At 36.1% G+C, this 19,687-nt stretch overlaps 2 protein-coding genes across 2 annotated transcripts; both read left to right on the top strand.

Annotated features, from left to right (window-relative positions):
- On the top strand, window positions 40-2,612 carry LOC109361203. The gene has a single exon (XM_019606576.1). It carries the CDS (start codon window positions 637-639, stop codon window positions 2,386-2,388), a length of 1,752 nt encoding a protein of 583 aa, XP_019462121.1. The 5' UTR covers window positions 40-636; the 3' UTR covers window positions 2,389-2,612.
- LOC109359789 lies at window positions 5,395-7,190 on the top strand. Its single transcript, XM_019604485.1, has 3 exons — window positions 5,395-5,925; window positions 6,115-6,212; window positions 6,323-7,190. Exons 1-3 carry the CDS (start codon window positions 5,395-5,397, stop codon window positions 7,188-7,190), a joined length of 1,497 nt encoding a protein of 498 aa, XP_019460030.1.

Raw genomic sequence — 19,687 nt, forward strand, 5'->3', positions numbered from 1 at the left:
AAATGAATTGAATGGTGCAGCTTCAGACACAATACTTCCAAAGAAAATTCAAAAGCACTTTAACCTTAAGTCCACTTTTCAAAATTCTGATCCCTTTTTAAGAACTTGAGTAGATAGCACTCAAATTCTGATTCAAACTTGCAGCAACATAACCAAAGCAATAATCACCTTGTTTCTTTCATTGGTCCCTCCCAATATACAAAACCCTTTTGTTTCTTTATCTCTCTCTCTTTTGTCATTGCTTCTTATATTCAATTTGCACTTCTCTTCCCACTCCACACGCCTGCACTATTTGCACCCCATGCGAGTTTTCTTCTCCCATCATGCCACTTAACTTTTTATGACTTCTCCACTATCTTTTTTTCCATTATTGTTGCACCCTTTTGGTATTTTTGCATGCCTCTTAACTATTGGACTCAAATTTCATCACCAAAAGCTTAGTTGAGCATGAAAGTTTGCAGCTTTAAGTACCTATTGGGTTTTCTTATTGTTCATCTCAATGGGTCTTAACATGCTGTGTCATGGGGTTTTCCCAAAGTTTGCACCTTTGGGTTGATATAATTGAACTTATTGGTTTTTTGGCGACCCTTTTGGATTTATTGCAGATTTGGAGGGAATTTGGTGAAAGTGGTAGCTATGGTTGCTGGAGCTTGGATTGTGAAGATAGGTAACCAGGTTAGTACCAATCTCAAGCAAGTGCTTTTTCTTGAACCTTCTACAAAGGAAAAACAAAATGGAAAGATGCAAGATAAGAATGTAATGATAGGTATTCTTTCTTTTGAAGTAGCAAATGTAATGTCCAAAACTGTTCACCTTCATAAATCCTTGTCAGATTCTGAGATTTCAAAGCTCAGGAATGAGATCTTGAAATCTGAGTGTATTAAAAACTTAATATCCTCTGATGAGGCTTATCTTTTAGAGCTGGCTCTGGCTGAGAAGCTTGAAGAGTTGAACCGTGTTGCAAGTGTGGTTTCTAGGTTGGGGAAGAAGTGTTCTGTGCCTGCCTTGGAAGGTTTTGAGCATGTGTATGGGGACATGGTTAGTGGGGTTATAGATGTGAAGGAATTGGGGTTCTTAGTTAAGCATATGGATGGAATGGTTAGGAAAATGGATAGGTATGTTAGTGCCACCAGGAGTTTGTATAGTGAAATGGGGGTCTTGAATGAATTGGAGCGAGCGGAGAAGAAGTTTCAGAATAATCAGAATGAAGAGAGTAGGAGGGCATTTGAGCTGAAACTTAAATGGCAAAGACAAGATGTGAAGGATCTAAAGGAGATTTCACTTTGGAACCAGACCTTTGATAAGGTTGTTGAGTTGTTGGCTAGGACAGTTTGTACCATTTATGCCAGAATTGCTGTTATCTTTGGTGATTCTGCATTGAGGAAGAGTAGCGTTGGGCTCGGTGGAGGTTCACCACCTATGCAAAATGAATGCGGGTTGGTGTCTGGACAGATTAATGTTCCCATGAGTTCAGAAAAGTTGAGACGCAATCGTAGCAAGAGAAATGGATGTCATTCAGGTTCAATCGGAAGAACTGCTGTGCAGAGAAGGGGAAATATAGGTGAGTTGGCATATCTTCAACCTGAAGACTTTGGTTTTCCATGTGGAACAAGTCCAGGGAGACTTTTCATGGAATGTCTAAGTTTAAGCAGCTCAGTTTCAAAATTCGATGATGAAGATTACGTTATTAATTTCGAGGACCGGTACAGTCACGTATCAGGCTATGCGGTTGTGAATAATGTCAAGAAAAAGGAGCACTTGTATCATTCCGGTGGTCTAAATCATGCTGCGAGTGGTATTCCTTTCACCGGAGATCTTAGACAAGTCAAATCCAGTGTTCAAAGTTGCTCAACATTTGGTCCCAAGAGTAGGCTAGCTCTTTATGCTCCTCCTTCCACTCTTGGAGGCTGTGCTCTAGCATTGCACTATGCGAATGTGATTATCGTCATCGAGAAAATATGTTGCTATCCACATTTAGTTGGTGAGGAAGCTAGGGATGATCTATATCAGATGCTACCAACGAGCTTAAGAGTATCTCTGAAGGCTAAACTTAAGACCTATGTCAAAAACCTGGCGATATATGATGCCCCTCTTGCCCATGGATGGAAGGTGACTCTTGATGGGATACTTCGGTGGCTTGCTCCACTTGCGCATAATATGATCAGATGGCAAGGTGAGAGGAATTTTGAGCAACACCAAATTGTCAGCAGGACAAATGTGCTGCTACTTCAGACATTATACTTTGCCGACAAGGAAAAGACAGAGGATGCTATTTGTGAGCTTCTTATTGGGTTGAATTACTTATGCCGTTACGAACAACAACAAAATGCGTTACTGGATTGTGCAAGCAGTTTTGATTTTGAAGATTGCATGGAATGGCAAATGTAGTGTGATGCTTCTTTTCTCAATTGAATACATTGTAGGTTGTACATTTTGAAATCCTCGATATGATGAACTCTTCCTTGATTTATAATACTATATGAAGGCATTTGATACAACATTGAATTCTGAAGTTTGTACATTGTGACTAATATTGCTGAAGACTTGAAAAGTATAGGTGTATTAAGTTGCAATTTGATTTATAAAGTATATAAGCAGATATATTTATTAAAGGGTCAACCAGTTCATGCTGAACTTGTAAACATGTTTACTTGTATTAAGGTCTAATTTTCTTGCTTGCCTTCATGCTCCTATTAACTTGTTTAGGTGGTTCATTGTGTCAATTCAGAGTGTGAATGCTTCTTCATCAGAGGGCATATTCCTGATGTGTGTTGAAATTTTGAATATTGAAACTTCTGCTTTGAATGAAGGGGGTTGAACTTTTCTACAATAGGACTACATAGTACAAGAGTATGTCTATCTATTGTTATAGTTCTGTTAAAGTCTATAGATGCCTGTACTTAATATAAACTGCAGTTAAATCATAGATAAGGGAAAATGAGATTAGTGGTCAGAATAATGCTACACAATTATCTCATGAGGAAAAAATATATGTATAGACATTGTAAGAGTTTTATACACTGTGAGTCTATCATCCATCGATTATTTTTAGTCATTGTTTATTGTTTATTCTTGAAGAAAGTAATATAAATGAATGATGATGATGTATTGATTGTGTATAAATTTTTATACTCACATCAACTAAAATTAGTCTCATCATTTTATGCATACGTACTTTCTAATTATATTATCTCACTCATATGTAGGTGATATCAATGTGAGGACCATTGTTTCATCTAAAAATAGTAATAACATTTGATATTTTATTACAATTATTTTGGGGGTAGTAAATAAATTTGGCACCAAGCGGTGCTAGACAGAACTGGCATGTAATGCAGTAAAGGGCACTTATGAGATTGCTATTTTGATGAAAGAGGGACTTATGATAGTGTCAGTGCAGTATTTAAACTTCATTACACGACATAGTTGACTTTAAGTTCTACAGCACAATTGATCTACCATTCTATCATCATGATTGAACTTGTACAGCACTGTTCATCACACTTTTCAAGTTCTCCACCTTTCAAATTGGTTGGGACCATCTTTCCATGGCTAAACCTTTTAAATTACATTACAATTTTTAAAATGAGGCTTTTAGTGTGTGCCCATTGATAAATATTACAGAAAAAAATGTAGTAAATTGTAAGAGTTTTGTATATTGTTATTGTATTATTTATAACATATTTAATTATTATTGACTTTTAAATATAAATAATATGAATGAATTGTGAATGATTTGTTGATTGTGTATAAAGATTTATAGCCATAATGTATAGATATTACACATTAAATATTGATATCTAACATAGCAATTAGTAAATGTTCATTATAAAACGTAAAATATCATACTCCACAGTATAAAATAAAATCATTTACCTATATAAACTTACTTTTTTCGAGTATTCTTAACATGTGATTTAAGCCACAACTTAGATAACCCTGTTTTAGAAAACACAAGCTATGCCAGTTGAAAGTCTCAGCACATTAGTTACACAATTTTGTTTTTGTCATTTACAACCAATGTCATTCTTCAATAAGTTCTATATATTTATAGAATAATGTCAAATACACAGTTACATAAATCGCCTTATATCTCTACATACAATTTTTGGTGTCAACACTTCACTCTTTAAATAATCACTTCTTGATTCCACCACCTCAAATAGATGCAGGATAAACAATGTCTATGGACAGTGTTTTAGTAGTTACAATTTTCTTCTATTATGTTTAGGCATGGTTATTTGGTTTCGTTAAAAAGGTACATATATTTGTAATTGATTCAACAAACCTAAAAAAAATGTTTTTCATGTCTGCTCAATACACTTGATTTGTTTAGTAAAATCAATGTAAGCTATAACTTGGTAAGGTTTTTTTCTTATTGAGAAGGCCCATAATGGCTGGTTTCCAAGTTTGGACCGTAAGGAAATAAAAGATAAGACTTCAGAGCCACATCACAAATGTATTTTATATCACTCAAACCTCTATTTTATTTTATTCTCCTCCAAAATGTAACTCACATATAGATACTTAGAGTATTTATTGTAAGATATGACCCTATGACACTTATTTAGAAAAAAATGAATAAGAGAATATAGATAGCATACTAAATTGTTATTCTATCACTTGCCTTGTTGAAAGCTAGATTCATAAAAGAATGCAATTAATGTAAACTTGACTTTGGAGGAACTAGATTTTGTAAAGTTGGTTTGGGTTAAAAGTAAGTTTGAAGTGAAAAGTGAAATTGTTGGCAAAGTTTTGAGTAAAATCATTTCAGATAAGTAAAATGTACAAAGTAGTACAAATCCTATATTATTTCATTTAAAAGTTGTTAGAGAGGTACAATATTAAAAATGTCTTATTGAATGCAAATAGGAAAGTTGTAACGCAAAAGAGAAAAATTCTTACCTCTACTAAATTAATACAAAAGATAAAATCACATTTACAAATTTTTTACCAATTGTTAAGCTTGTAACTAGCTTATAAGTAGCTTGTACATGATTCATAGCTTGCTTAGGCATTGTTTGGTTTTCGGTTTAGCTATCCTCATTGAGGGATATATTAGTTTATTCTCATTTCCCTTTATAACAATCTGTTAGGGAAGTTATTTAACTATTTACTATAAATAGTAAGCAATTAGCCTTTTGTAATCATTCAATTCAATTCAATAAGAATGTATTCATACAACTCAAATCTTTTCTCCAAGGATTCTAAGATGGTATCAGAGCATAATTTGCTCTGATTCGTCTTCATTCTCTTCCTCCATCATGATTCTCCTTTTTCCTTCGTCTTCTCACCATCGCGATTTCTCAATTTCTTCTCCTTCTTCCCTGAATCATTTCAGTTTCTCCTTCTTCTTCACTGGATTCATCTCTTCATTTCTCTTCTTCTAATACAATGGCGAATCAGAGTTTTGATGCTTACATTGTGAATCCTACGAATCCTTACTTCCTTCATTCTGATGAGAATCCTACATTAATTATGGTTTCTCCTCCTCTCAATGGCAAGAACGATCACTCCTGGTTCAGATATATGAAACTAGCTTTTCAATCCAAAAAAAAGTTGAAGTTCATAGATAGGTCATTGATTCAACCGCCATTGCTTCATCCTCTTCATGAACAATGGATTCGGTGCAATACTATGGTCTTATCCTGGTTACAACACTTTGTTGATGAAACAATTGTGAAATCCATTCTATGGATTGATGAGACAGCTGATGCATGTAAGTATCTTCATGATAGTTATTCACAAGGAGATGTGTTTCGTATAGCTCAGCTTCAAGAAGAATTCTACAGAATGACTCAATGTGATCAATCTATTTCTGATTATTTCATTGAATTGAAGATTCTATGGAAGGAAATTGAGAATTATAGAGCCATAGGTCACTCTAAATGTGTGAATCCTTGTGATTGTGGAGTTATTGATCTGGTTAAAATGCATAGGAACAAGATTATGTGATAAGATTCCTTAAATGCTTGAATGATCAATTTTCACAAGTTAGGTCTCAGATTATGTTGTTAGAGCCTCTTCCTAACATCAGCAAAGTATTCTCAATGGTGATACAACAAGAGAGACAATTCAATGTACTAATTCTCTCTAATTTGAAGGCCTTAACAGTTAATTCCTAAGGAAATTCTCAATTTCAGTCCTCCAATGAAAATAGAGGCCGAGGAAGTAACTCATTTAGAGGAAAATGTAGAATGCCTTAGAATAATGTAGGCAAAAGAAAATAATGCTAGGTTTTGCACTCACTGTGAGAGAACTAACCACACAGTGGACACATGCTTTCTAAAACATGGTTATCCACCTGGTTATCATTAAATAGACCAGGAAGACAAGCAAATGCTACCACTACCTTTCCTATAGAGATTGAACATGGACAAGATGGTTCATACCATCACACTGATAAATTTTTTGATGCTAGTAAGGGAAACCAGAGACAAACTTTTACTGATGCTCAAGTAAAATCTATCTTAGAATTACTTGATAGGAGCAAAAATGATGCTAGCAAGGTCAATTTTGTGATCTCTAATAATCTGACAGCAAGCAACAATACTGCATTACTTTCACCTACAGGTAACAAATGTGTAGATTGGTTAATGGATACTGGTGCAACTGATCATATAGCTTATGATTTGCATAGATTTAGCACACAAAGATGCATTTCACCTGTCATGATTACTCTGCCTGATGGAAGTAGAGTTAGCACATCTATTTGTGGCACTGTCATTTTGTCTGAATCTCTTATCTTGTTTAATGTCTTGTATGTTCCCAACTTCCATGTCAATCTAGTGTCTGTCCATAAGTTGATCCAGTCCTTACATTGTCATCTAACCTTCCATCTCAACTCTTGTACCATTGTGCAGAGTACTACCAAGAAGGTGATTGGTACAACTAGCTTGACACAAGGCCTGTTTGTCATAGATCTCTCACACAAGACACATTCATCAGTCTTTGTCTCAAATTCATCCACTAGTCTCACCAATGAGTTCACTCTCTGGCATCTCAAACTTGATCATGCTCCAACATCTCTAATGAAGACCTTGTCTAGTCAGTTTCCTTTTATTCTTGTTTGTAATAGAGAACTTGTACCTTGTGATATTTGTCATACTTCTAGACAAAGAAGATTGCCTTTCTGTAATAGCAATACAGTTTCTAATAAAATGTTTCAGTTGTTGCATGCTGATATATAGGGCCCTTACCCAACTACTTCTATTTTTTGTCACAACTATTTTCTTACTTTGGTTGATGATTTTACAAGATTTACTTGGGTAATCCTAATGAAACACAAGAGTGAAACTAGGGAGCATATTGTAACCTTTGTCAAACTCATTGAAAAACAGTTTAACACTCATTTACAAACCATTAGAAGTGACAATGGGGCTGAATTTTTGATGAATGGTTTCTTCTCTTCTAAAGGAATCATGCATCAAAGCTCATGTGTTGCCACACCTCAGCAAAATGGTGTGGTGGAAAGAAAGCACCAACACATTTACCCTCTACCCTTTGGAATTTTTCTATCCAACATGTTGGCCACATAATTAATCAATTACCTAGCCCTCTATTATAAAATTCAAGTCCATATCAGTTACTCCGTGGGTCTCTACCTAGCTTAGAGTCATTGAAGACTTTTGGTTGTTTGACTTATGCTAGCACCCTTGCTCCAAGGAGGAGTACACTAGACCCAAGGGCTAGAAAATGCATGGTCCTAGGATATAGAGAGGGAACAAAGGGGTACATTCTCTATGATTTATCTTTTCACGACATTTTCTTGATAAACCCAAAATTTACAAATGCAAAACGAACACAGTCGTTTTACCTTGCATATATGCCTGGCCAATAGAGAATTTTAACATTACTTTCACTTGTTTTCTAAAGTCAAGATTGATCTTGTGGATTTGACGTGGGGTTTTCTAACAAGGTTCCTAGATGACCTATAATAAGGCTATGGGAGGGGTGAGACTTGTAGAGATAGGGGGAGAAAAGTTAGGATAAGGAGCATGGTATTTCTAATGCCTAAATGCCTTAACTTGGAAGATATATATCCTCATTTTGGAAATCCTCATACACTTAATAAAAAACAGTGTTAATTGTTGTAGAAAGTAAATCAAAAACTTTAAATAAAAGAGTAAACACTTATTTGACAATTGCGTAGGAATTTGTTTACCAAATATTCCAGTGATATGAATATAATTTTCTTTGGACATATTTTAAGTCAAATAAACATAAAAGGTAGCCTTTACTCTAGGTATATATCTTGAAAAGTTGAAACCACTACTTTCCCCAATTTCTTGATTTCTTCATTTTCTGTCAACATTTGCTAGATATTTGTCTCATAGCACATGAGTAACACATGTTCGTAAAGTGTAACATACATTTCACAAGGATTTTAATGTTATTATTGAAACCGTTTTCTTAGTAGACAAACACTTATTGCTTCGTATTGTTTTCTTATTTAGATTCTCTTAAGAACGTAATATGTACTTTGTTTTTATGAGAAACCACTATGCTGGGGATAGGAATTGGGGTACATGGGATGATTATAATAGGAGAGAAAACATGACATGGTCTAGAATCTCTGTATATCATGGTAATCAGTATCAAATGAATAGAGGAATGTGGAGAGTAAATATTGTTATCGTAGCTCGCAACAATTCTGAATGACATGAAATAATCGTTACCGGCTGAGTCACAACTATGTCGCTTTCTTTAAAACGCTTCATGGTACTGCTAAAATTGTGCAAGCAAACTATCAACTATGTCGCCCCTAGGATAAAACAGTCTAGTTGTTTGTTATACGATTTCTTATTGCACTGTAAGAATCGCTCTCGAGTACACACACAATATAACTACCAGTGTCAATTCTCAAATTCCCACAGTATGGCTACATGTTTCAGTTCTTTTTCCATAATACTAACTATCAATGTCAGTTCTCGAAATTCTCACTTTGGCTGCTTATGCCAATTCTCAAGTGCCACAGAAAGAAAGAGGGAGAAGGTTGCCGGAAATGCGTACGCGAAATATAAGGGGGGAAAAGAGAAGTTGAGTGGTAAACGCCTTCAACTTGATGCAAATTATAACGAGGGAATGAGACCTCTATTTATGGCATGAGGCCTCCAACGACTCTTTCACCAACAACTCTATTACCAACAGCTCTATCATAATGACCGAGATCTCCTCTAACGTCTCTCTAACGGATCTATCCTTATTGCAGTGTGTGTTGACTTGGTCAACACACGATCCAAGCCCAAAAAGGCCCCAAATAATTAAATAAATAAATATTTTATTAAAAAGAATGTTGGGCCACAACTTAAGGCTTATACATCCTTTCAACTTCCCTCCTCCAAACAAAGTGAGACTAATGAGTTTTTTCATTTCACTTCAAAACATCATTCTTTCAACAAATTCCAACAACCCCCTACTTGAAATTAAAAAACGATTTCTGGAAATTTCTATGGTAAAGGTGTCATGCGACTTGAACCTTTGCATAGTGAATAAGATCCATATTTTACAAGAGTGACTCGTAGTCTTGAACTCTATCTCTGGCATCAAACCACACACAACCTTTTCAAAGGTGTATTCTGTAAAGCTCGTGCGTTAAAGGTCATGCACGTCTATCCCAGTATAGTGAACACTCTAGAAGTTTATGCCCCAAAATTTCATAGGAAGCAGCCACCACGTCCACATTCACATAGGTGAGTCTATCTAGAGTACTCATGTAGCCTAGATACTCCACTACAATTAGAGTATAGATCTCATTAAGAGTTTAATTCATTCTTACATATGTTGTAGGAATCATGCTTCTCATAATTTTATACCATGTTTATTCTCATATCACTTCAGGACTTATTTTTACCCATTGAACCTATTTCTTGGGATCTCTAGTGAGTTAGGTCGGGTTACCATCATGAGTGATCCTAGTTCTAAGGGAAATAGTCTCATACTATGAGAAGTATTATGGACTTTCTCTCTAGCTAGTCCTTTCGTCAAAGGATCTGCTAAGTTATTCTCACTGCGTACATGATCCACTCTATCAGCTCTTGTAGAGAGTAACTCTCTAACAGTGATGTGCTTACGACGAATTTGTCATTTCTTAACGTTATAAAAGCGGTTATCAATTTTTGTAATAGTTGTGGTACTATCACAATGGATCAACACAACTGGAATCGGTTTTTTCCATAGTGGAATCTATACAAGCAAGCTTCTCAGCCAACTTACTTCTTCACTAGCTGTTGCTAGTGTTATCATCTCAGCTTCTATAGTGGATTGAGCCAAAATAGTTTGTTTCTTTGACTTTCAAGAAACAACCCCACCAGCTATGCTAAATATATAGTCAGTGGTTGCTTTAGAATCATCTGAAAGAGTGTTCCAATCAGTATTGTTGGATCCTTCTCGGACAGTTGGAAACCTTTGGTAATGTAATCCAAGGTTCATTGTTTTCTTAAGGTATCTCCTTATCCTTTCTATAGCAGACCAATGCTTCATTATAGGTCTAATGATAAATCTGCATAATAATCCCACAATATAGGCAATATCGGGTCTAGTGCAATCACTGACATACCAAAGGCTACCAATGATGCTAGCATACTCAGCTTGCCTTATACCTTCACCAGTATTCTTAAAAAGTTTTACACTTGGATCATATGATGTGCTAGCAGATTTACAGTCAAAGTATTTATATTTCTTTAAGATCTTTTCAACATAGTAAGATTGATACAAAGAAATTCCTTATTTTGACCTAGCAATTTTTATACCAATGATTACATTTGTCTCTAAGGTCTTTCATATCAAAGTTGTTACACAACATTAAGTGCAAATTATTCACAACATGAACGTTGGAACCAAATATGAGTAGGTCGTCTACATATATGATAGTGCAAATGTCATTTTCTGATTTATAATAAATGCATTTGTCACTTTCATTCACCTTAAACTCATTCAAGATCATTAAGTCGTTAAACTTTTCATGCCACTACTTAGGTGCTTTCTTAAGACCATACAACAACTTATCTAACTTGCAAACCTTATTTTCTTGCTCATGTATTATAAAACCTTCAGGTTGTTCCATATAGATTTCTTCTTCTAAATCACCATTTAAGAAAGCAGTCTTAACATTCATTTGATGTCCTAATAAATTATATATCACAACGAGCGAAATTAGTATTCTGATGGATGTTATTATAGTAATAGGTGAAAAGGTGTCGATGAAATCTACACTCTCCCTTTACCTGAAACTCTTAGCTACAAGGCGAACCTTGTATTTATCCATTATGCCACTAGTTTTCAGTTTCTTTTTCAATATCCACTTACAACCAATAGGTTTGCAACCAGGAGGAAAGTCAACTAAATGACAGGTCTTGTTAGACTCTAGAAAATTCATTTCATCATATATGACCTCTTGCCACAAATCATCGTCCAAAGAAGTCAAAGTTTCTTGGAGAGTTGATGGATCCTCTTCCAATGTATAGACCATATAATCAGGTTCATACTCTCTAGTAGTCCTTGTTCTCTTACTTCTTCTAGGTTTTATTTCTAATCCATCGTTATTATCATTATTGCTAATCACATGTATATTATTAGTTGTTGTGTCTCCATTATTTCTTAATTTAAAAAGGGAATTTCATTTCATTGAAGTCTGCATCATTAGACTCAATGATCACTTTCGTGGTAAGGTCATAAAATTGGCACGCCTTGCTATTTATAGCATACCCAGTGATTACACGTTCATAGGCTCTACTTGTGAGTTTAATTCACTTGGGGTCTAGTATCTTGACATAGGCCAAACAACCCAAGTTCTCTAATAAGACAAGTTTTGTTGTCTATTCTTAATAATTTTGTATGAGGAAATTTTGCTTTTAGCCTTGGGGACTCTATTTAGCACATAGCATACAGTTAATAAAATTTCACCCCACTAAGAGGGTGCTACACTAGAACTTAACATAATAGCTACAACTAATTCAGTTAAAGTTCTATTCTTTCTTTAAGCTTAACCATTCATTTCAGGTGAATATGGTGTAGTTGTTTCATGAATAATGTCATTCAATTTATAAAAATCATTAAACATGTTAGAGTCATACTCAATGCTTCTATCGCTTCTGAATTTCTTTATTTTCTTGTTCAGTTGATTTTCAATTTCAGTTACATATAACTTAAACATTTCAAGTGCTTCACTTTTCATAAGATATCCATAAGTAAAATCAGAACAATCATCAATAAAAGTGATAAAATAACGTTTACCATTTCTAGTTAATGTTCCATCTAAATCACATATATCTGAGTGTATTAAATCTAAATGCTTAGATTCTCGCATTACTAATTTATGATGTTTCTTGAAATTTTCGCTTGACTGCATGATTCACAAATTTCGAAATCATTTTTAGATAACTTTGGAATTAAACTTAAGCTACTCAAATTTGAAATTGTGCGTTTATTAATATGTCAAAGTCTAGAATGCCAAATATTAAAATCACACAACATGTAAACAGATTTTGAAATTTTATTAATAGAAACATCAACATTTAATTTAAATATGCCATCATTGGCGTACCCTTTCCCAACAAGTATCCTATTCCTAGTAAGAGTATACAAGTCTGCTCTTATGGTCTGGGGAAAACCAGCCTTATTAAGAAGAAAACCAGAAACTAGATTCTTCCTCATCTTTGGAGTGTACATCACATCTTTGAGAATTAGAGTCTTCCTAGATGTAAACTTCAACTCCTCATCACCATTTCTAGCAACAATAGTAGTGTGGGAGTCATCCAATAACACCTTCTTGTCATCAACATCTGTGTATGTTTTGAACATAGCACGGTCATAGCAAACATGGTAGGATGTGCCAGCATCTACCCACCACCCATCAGTTCCTCCAACCATAGTGACCTCAGATAATACAGCCACAAACGACTTATCAACCATGTTGGCGTGTGGAGGACGATCCATTGGTTTATTTATGTACTTGCATGCGATACGACCTGATTTCCCACACTCGAAGCAGGTGAACAGGTTTTTAGAGTCATTCTTTGTAGGTGACTTAACATATTGGACCTTTTTAGGGTTCCAATTCTTGTTGCGACTGATGTTCTTAGCCTTATTGCCATTACAGTTCTGATTCTTGAAATTAGTATCACAAGGCTTCAGAATCGCACGTGAGAATTTCTTCTTAGTGCTATTGTTTGAGACAATCAACACCTCTTCTCTCTGATCTTGCTTATGAGCCTCTTCTTCAATACAAAGACGAGTGATCTGAGATTCTAAAGAGATTTCTTTGGTCTTATGCCTCATAAGGTTTTTGAAGTCCTTCCAACTAGGAGACAATTTATCAATTATGACAGCCACTTGGAATTGCTCATCTAGGGACATACCCTCAGAAATGATCTAATAAGCAATTTTTTGTATCTCGTGAGACTGAGACTCTATTGACTTATCATCAGTCATCTAATACTTGAGGTAGCGGCTAACACCATACTTTTTAGTGTCAGCTTCCTCAATATCATATTTCTTTTCAAGTACATACCAAACTAATTTGGCAGACTTGTATAGGCTATAGTAATCATAGAGATCATCAGACAACTCATTCACAATGAAGTTCTTACATATGTAACCACTTTCATTCCAGAAAGCTATTTCAATAGCCACTTTATCCATTTTCTCTTTTTCAGCCTCATCCGACACCACTAGATGTCAGTTTTCAGAATGTGGGCAACCTTTCTCATAGTGAGGAAAAATTCCATCTTATGTTGTCAACGTTTGAAATTTATCCCGTCAAACAGAAATGGCTTGTTCAGGTCATAGTTGTTCGGTCCAGTAATATTATCTACGAATGTCATTGCATTAGAAACATCTTAAAATTATTGTTACCATATGTCGCAACAATTCTGAATGATACAAAATAATCGTTATTGGTTGAGTCACGACCATGTCGCTCTCTTTAAGACGTTTCATGGTACTGCAAAATTATGCAAGCAAACTATCAACCACAATGTCCCTAGGATAAAACAGTCAAGTTCTATATTATACGATTTCTTACTGCACTGTAAGAATTGCTCTTGAATACACCCACAATATAGATATCAGTGTGAATTCTCAAATTCCCACATTATGGCTACCCGTGCGAGTTCTTTTTCTACAATATTCACTACCAGTGTCAGTTCTCGAAATTCCCACTTTGGCTGCCTGTGCCAATTCTCATGTGCCACGGAAAGAAAGAGGAATAGGGTTGTCAGAAATGCATCGACAGAATATAAGGGGGGAGAAAGAGAAGTTGAGAGGTAAACGCCTTCAACTTGGTGCAAATTATAATGAGTGAATGATGCCTCTATTTATAGCATAAGGCCTTGAACGTCTCTCTAACGGCTCTTTCACCAACAACTCTATTACCAACGGCTCTATCATAATGATTGAGATATTCTCCAATGGCTCTCTAACGGTTCTTTCCTGTTGCATGTGTATTGACTTGGTCAACACACGGTCCAAGTCCAAAAGGTCCCAAAAAATTAAATAAATAAATATTTTATTAAAAAAAAATGTTATGCCATAACTTAAGGCTTATAAAGCCTTTCAACTTCCCTCCTCTATGCAAAGTGAGACTAATAAGTTTTTTCTTTTCACTTCAAAACATTATTCTTTCACCAAATTATAATAGTAAATTATGCTCATCACATTCCTTATGTGGATAAGGTACCTACTGCTGTTCCATGGTGAATGAAGATAATGCAGCTAAGGATCAAATTAAATACCTTAGATTGCAAGGACTCCTCCCCACGGGGTTCAATTTTGTGAAGGATGCTTTGAAGGTCCAAGTCATGGGGAGCATGTAATATATAATATAGACGTATAAGAAGACACGACATCATTTTTATAAGAGCTTTATGGTCGATTATTGTCTGTAGTTTAAGAATTATCGCCTACTGTATGATAATTATGAAAATCTTGAAGAACTATAATAAATATTTTTTAGAGCTGATGAAGAAGGAAAAAGTTGACGACAATGTTTTATGATACAAGATGATGGGTATGAAGTTGAGGGGGGATGAGTGATTGGTGTGTTAGGATGTTTAGTGGCAATCATCTTCGTACTTAAAACAGTCATAACATAATTTGACTATAATTTGACTAGCTCTTTTAGTGATATTTTTCTCCATATGCAAGACTCGGACCGAACCATACATAGTAGGAATGGCAACGGGGCGGGTTGGGATCGGGTTTGCATATACCCAAACCCGAACCTGAAATTCAAAACCGAACCCGAACCCAAACTCAACGGGGTTGAAAATAAAAATATCATCACCGAACCCGTCGGGTTTCGAGTAACCAGAACCCAAAAAAACCCGAAAATGATAAAGTATTAAGGAAAATATAATATTATTTTTGTGGAATTTTTCTCTTACATTTCTGTTTTCTCTTGTATTATTTCATTTCTTTTATGTTTGAAGATCTAATAGTATATAAAGTAAAATTAGAAATTAAAAACAATTGGGAAATGATAGAAATTTCAATTTTAAATTGAATTACCTTACTTCGGGACGGGTTTGAGTTAGGGTCTTTACTATATCAAACCCGAACCCGAAATTTAAATACAGGTAAAACTTGAACCCGAACTTAATCACATCGACTTTTTTCCATTAAGTTCAGGTTCGGTTCGGGTGGGTACCTATACATAAGGGGAAGTACACATATCCCACGTGTTAGAGAAGAAGAAGAACATAAGAGTAATGCACAGAAGAAGAAGGCATGAAAGATGAAGCAGTGAAAACAGAGAGAATAGAGAGTTGCCAAATTTAGAAAGTATTAGTTGGGATTAACTACCAACTAATCATAGGAATTGCTATTTATAGAATTAGTTACACAAAGGCCCAAATACAACAACAAGAGGCCCACCAATTTCTACTAGTTCATGAATTACATTTTCCTATACTCCTCCTTAATTCAAACTAGTTAGACTAGCAATTCCTAGCCTTCTTCTCTGAACTTCGAAGGCTTCCTTCTTCAATGCTTTAGTTAGAGCATCAGCAAGTTGCTCATCTGATCTGCAGTGTTCTAGCTTCAGATTCCCTTTGTCAACTTGATCTCTTAGGAAATGAAACTTGGTTTCTATGTGCTTGCTTCTCCCATGAGCTATGGGATTCTTGGCTAAGTTGATTGCTGATTTGTTGTCTACATAGAGTAACATGTATTCTGCAGAATGCATTCCTAATTCTTTGAGCAGGGAGAGTAACCATAGAGCTTGACATCCTCCCAAACAGGCAGCAATGTACTCTGCCTCACATGATGAAAGAGCTACAACTTCTTGCTTCTTAGAGCTCCAGCTAACAGGGGCTTCATCAAACTTAAACACATAACCAGTTGTGCTTTTTCTGTCATCCTTGTCACCACACCAATCAGCATCAGTGTATCCAACCATTCTTGCTTTTCTTCTGTTGTTTTTGTTTGGAAAGAGTATTCCATAGTCTAAGCTTCCCTTCAAGTACCTGAGTACTCGTTTTGCTGCCATCATGTGTGAGTATTTAGGTTTATCCATGTACCTGCTAATCACTCCTACTCCATAAGTGATATCTGGTCTTGAGTTGCAAATGTATCTCAATGACCCTATTATTTGTCTGTAGAGTGTAGGATCAACTTCTTCATCTCCTTCCTTATCTCTGCTCAGAAGATTTCCAGTCTCAACTGGTGTAGGTGATGGATTACACTCACTCATGTTGAATCTGCTAAGTACATCAGATATGTATTTCTTCTGATGCATTAGTATTCCTTTGATTGTCTTCACAAACTCAATCCCTAGGAAGTATGAGAGCCCTCCTAGGTCTGACATTTCAAATTCTTGCTTCAGTTTTTTCTTTATATCTTCTACTTCTGCAAGATTTCCTCCAGTTATCAAGAGGTCATCAACATATAAGCATAGTATCATTGTTGCCTCAGTTTGTGTGACTTTGCTGTAGATTCCATGTTCACTGGTGCACCTGGTGAGTCCTTGCTTGACAAGAAAGCTATCAATTCGTTTGTTCCATACTCTAGGTGCCTGTTTTAGCCCATAGAGTGCTTTGTGCAATTTGTATACTTTCTGTGCATGACTTGGTATCTCAAAGCCTAGAGGTTGTGATACAAAAACCTCTTTGTCAAGTGGACCATTCAAGAAAGCAGATTTCACATCCATTTGGCATAGGGTCCAGTCCATAGAGCATGCTATTGCTATGACTAGCCTTACTGTCTCCATCCTTGCCACAGGTGCAAACACTTCATCAAAATCTATTCCTGGTTTTTGCAAGAAGCCTTTTGCTACTAATCTAGCTTTATACTTGGCCACTGTTCCATCAGGTTTCATTTTCACCTTGTACACCCATTTTACTGGGATGGCTTTCTTTCCTTCTGGTAGGTGTGTGAGTTCCCATGTTCCATTCTTCTCAATGGAGTTGATCTCTTCCTTCATGGCCTCAACCCAGTATTCCTTTCTGATTGCCTGTTCAAAAGTTATTGGTTCCATTTCTGCCAGAAGAGCCATATGGACAAGATCACCTTCAGAAGTAATTGAGGTATCTGAAAATATCTCATAATCTCTCAACCTTGTTGGTCTTTGTCTTTCTCTCTGAGGTCTTCCAGTGATTGGTGAGATTACTTCATCCCTTTGAGTTTCTTGAGGTGTTTTGTTGCTGAACTCAATATCAATCTGACTAGCCTTGTGTGAGTTTTCCTGAATTGAATTCCATTCCCAAGCTTTAGTCTCATCAAACTTGATGTCTCTGCTGTAGTGAATGGAATCAGTTCAGGGGTTATAGAGTTTGTATGCCCCTGTTGAATGATATCCTAGGAAGATTAGCTTTTCTCCTCTGTCATCCAGTTTTTGTCTCTTGATATCTGGTATGTGTCTATAACATATTGATCCAAATATCCTGAAATGCTTCACACTTGGCTTGAGTCCTGACCATGCCTCTTCTGGTGTCACACCTTGCAACCTTTTTGTAGGACTCCTGTTAGCAATGTAGGCTGCAGTGGCTACAGCTTCCCCCCAAAATTTCTTAGGAAGTTCTTTAGTTTTCATCATGCTCCTTGCCATATTTAGGATAGTTCTGTTGACCCTTTCTGCTGTTCCATTGTGTTGAGGGGTGTATGGTGAGATGATCTCATGAGTGATGCCTTCTTGTTCACAGAAAGCATGAAATTCATTGGATGTGTATTCTCCTCCACCATCACTCCTTAGTAGCTTCAGTTGGTTTCCACATTGCTTTTCAACCATTGTCTTGAAACTCATAAATCTGTTCAGGACTTCACTTTTCTTCTTCAGTAGGTAGATCCATAATTTTCTGGTGTGATCATCTTTAAAGGTTAGGAAATATTTGTTTCCACCCAATGATTGCACCTCCAAAGGGCCACATACATCAGTGTGAACTACTTCTAGTGGCTTTGATGTTCTTGACTGCACTTGTGAGCTGAAGGAATTCCTGGTTTGTTTGCTTGTGAGGCAATCTTCACATGTTTCAGTTGGTGTGTAGATATTAGGAAGTCCACTCACCATTCCATCCTTACTCATCAATTCTAGACTTCTGAAGTTGATGTGCCCAAACCTTTTGTGCCAAATCCATGTTTCATCTGCTATGGACTCTAAGCATTCATGATCCTCAAGCTGAATTCCAATCTTGAAAGTTCTGTTGGTTGATAGTGGAGCCTTCAAGATTAGTGTTCTGTTTTTGTTGAAGATTTTCAGCATTCTATCCTCCATCCTCATGTTGTATCCCTTCTCAAGCAACTGACCAAGGCTTATGAGGTTGTTTTTCATTTTTGGCACATACAAAACATTTGATATGTATGATGCAGTGCCATCCTTCTTCTTGATTCCTATTTTTCCAATTCCCTCTGCAGTGATGAAACTGTTATCTGCAAATTTCACTCTGGTCTTCACAGAATCATCAAGAGTCAAGAACCACTCTTTGTGCCCTGTCATGTGATTTGAGCATCCAGTGTCAAGGTACCAACTATCTGCAGGAAGTTGTTGATCATTTTTTGCAGTGATCATCAACAATGCTTCATCTAGGTCACTTTCTTCTAAGCCTGTGATCTCCTTTTCTGCCATTAGTAGAACTTCTTCATCAGAATCCTCCTCTTTGGCTAATCTGGCTTCAGCATCTTTGCCTCTTCTTTTGAGTTTGCATTCTGATGCAAAGTGTCCCCAATTCCTACAGTTGAAACACTGAATATTGCTCTTATCTTTCTTCTTCATGCCATTGTTAGGCTTCTTGGTGTACTTCTTTTCAAACTCAGGAGGATTAGTCTTAGTGAATCCCTGGCTATGTTGATTAGAGCCTTCACCCTCTTGTCTCTTATCACTTAACCATCTTCTACCATCTCTTCTTGGTTTGTTATTGTGCCCTGAGTTTTTCTTCTGAAATTGACCACTGAGTGCTTGTTGTGATTGCCTGTCATTCGTCCTTTCTAGAAATCTTTGTTCATGAGCCTCCAAAGAACCTTGCAATTCATCAATCTTGAAGTGTTCAAGATCCTTTGATTCCTCAATTGCTACAACTACATGATCGAATTTAGCTGAAAGAGTTCTAAGGATTTTTTCAACTATACCTTGCTCTGACATCTGCTCACCACAACTCTTCATCTGGTTGATTAAGCCTCGAATTCTTGTGAAGTACTCAGATACTCTCTCTTGCTCCTCCATCTGAAGCAATTCATACTGCCTTCTCATCATTTGCAG

The sequence above is a fragment of the Lupinus angustifolius genome, chromosome LG11 (assembly GCF_001865875.1).
Source record: "Lupinus angustifolius cultivar Tanjil chromosome LG11, LupAngTanjil_v1.0, whole genome shotgun sequence".
NCBI classification, from domain to species: Eukaryota; Viridiplantae; Streptophyta; class Magnoliopsida; order Fabales; family Fabaceae; genus Lupinus; species Lupinus angustifolius.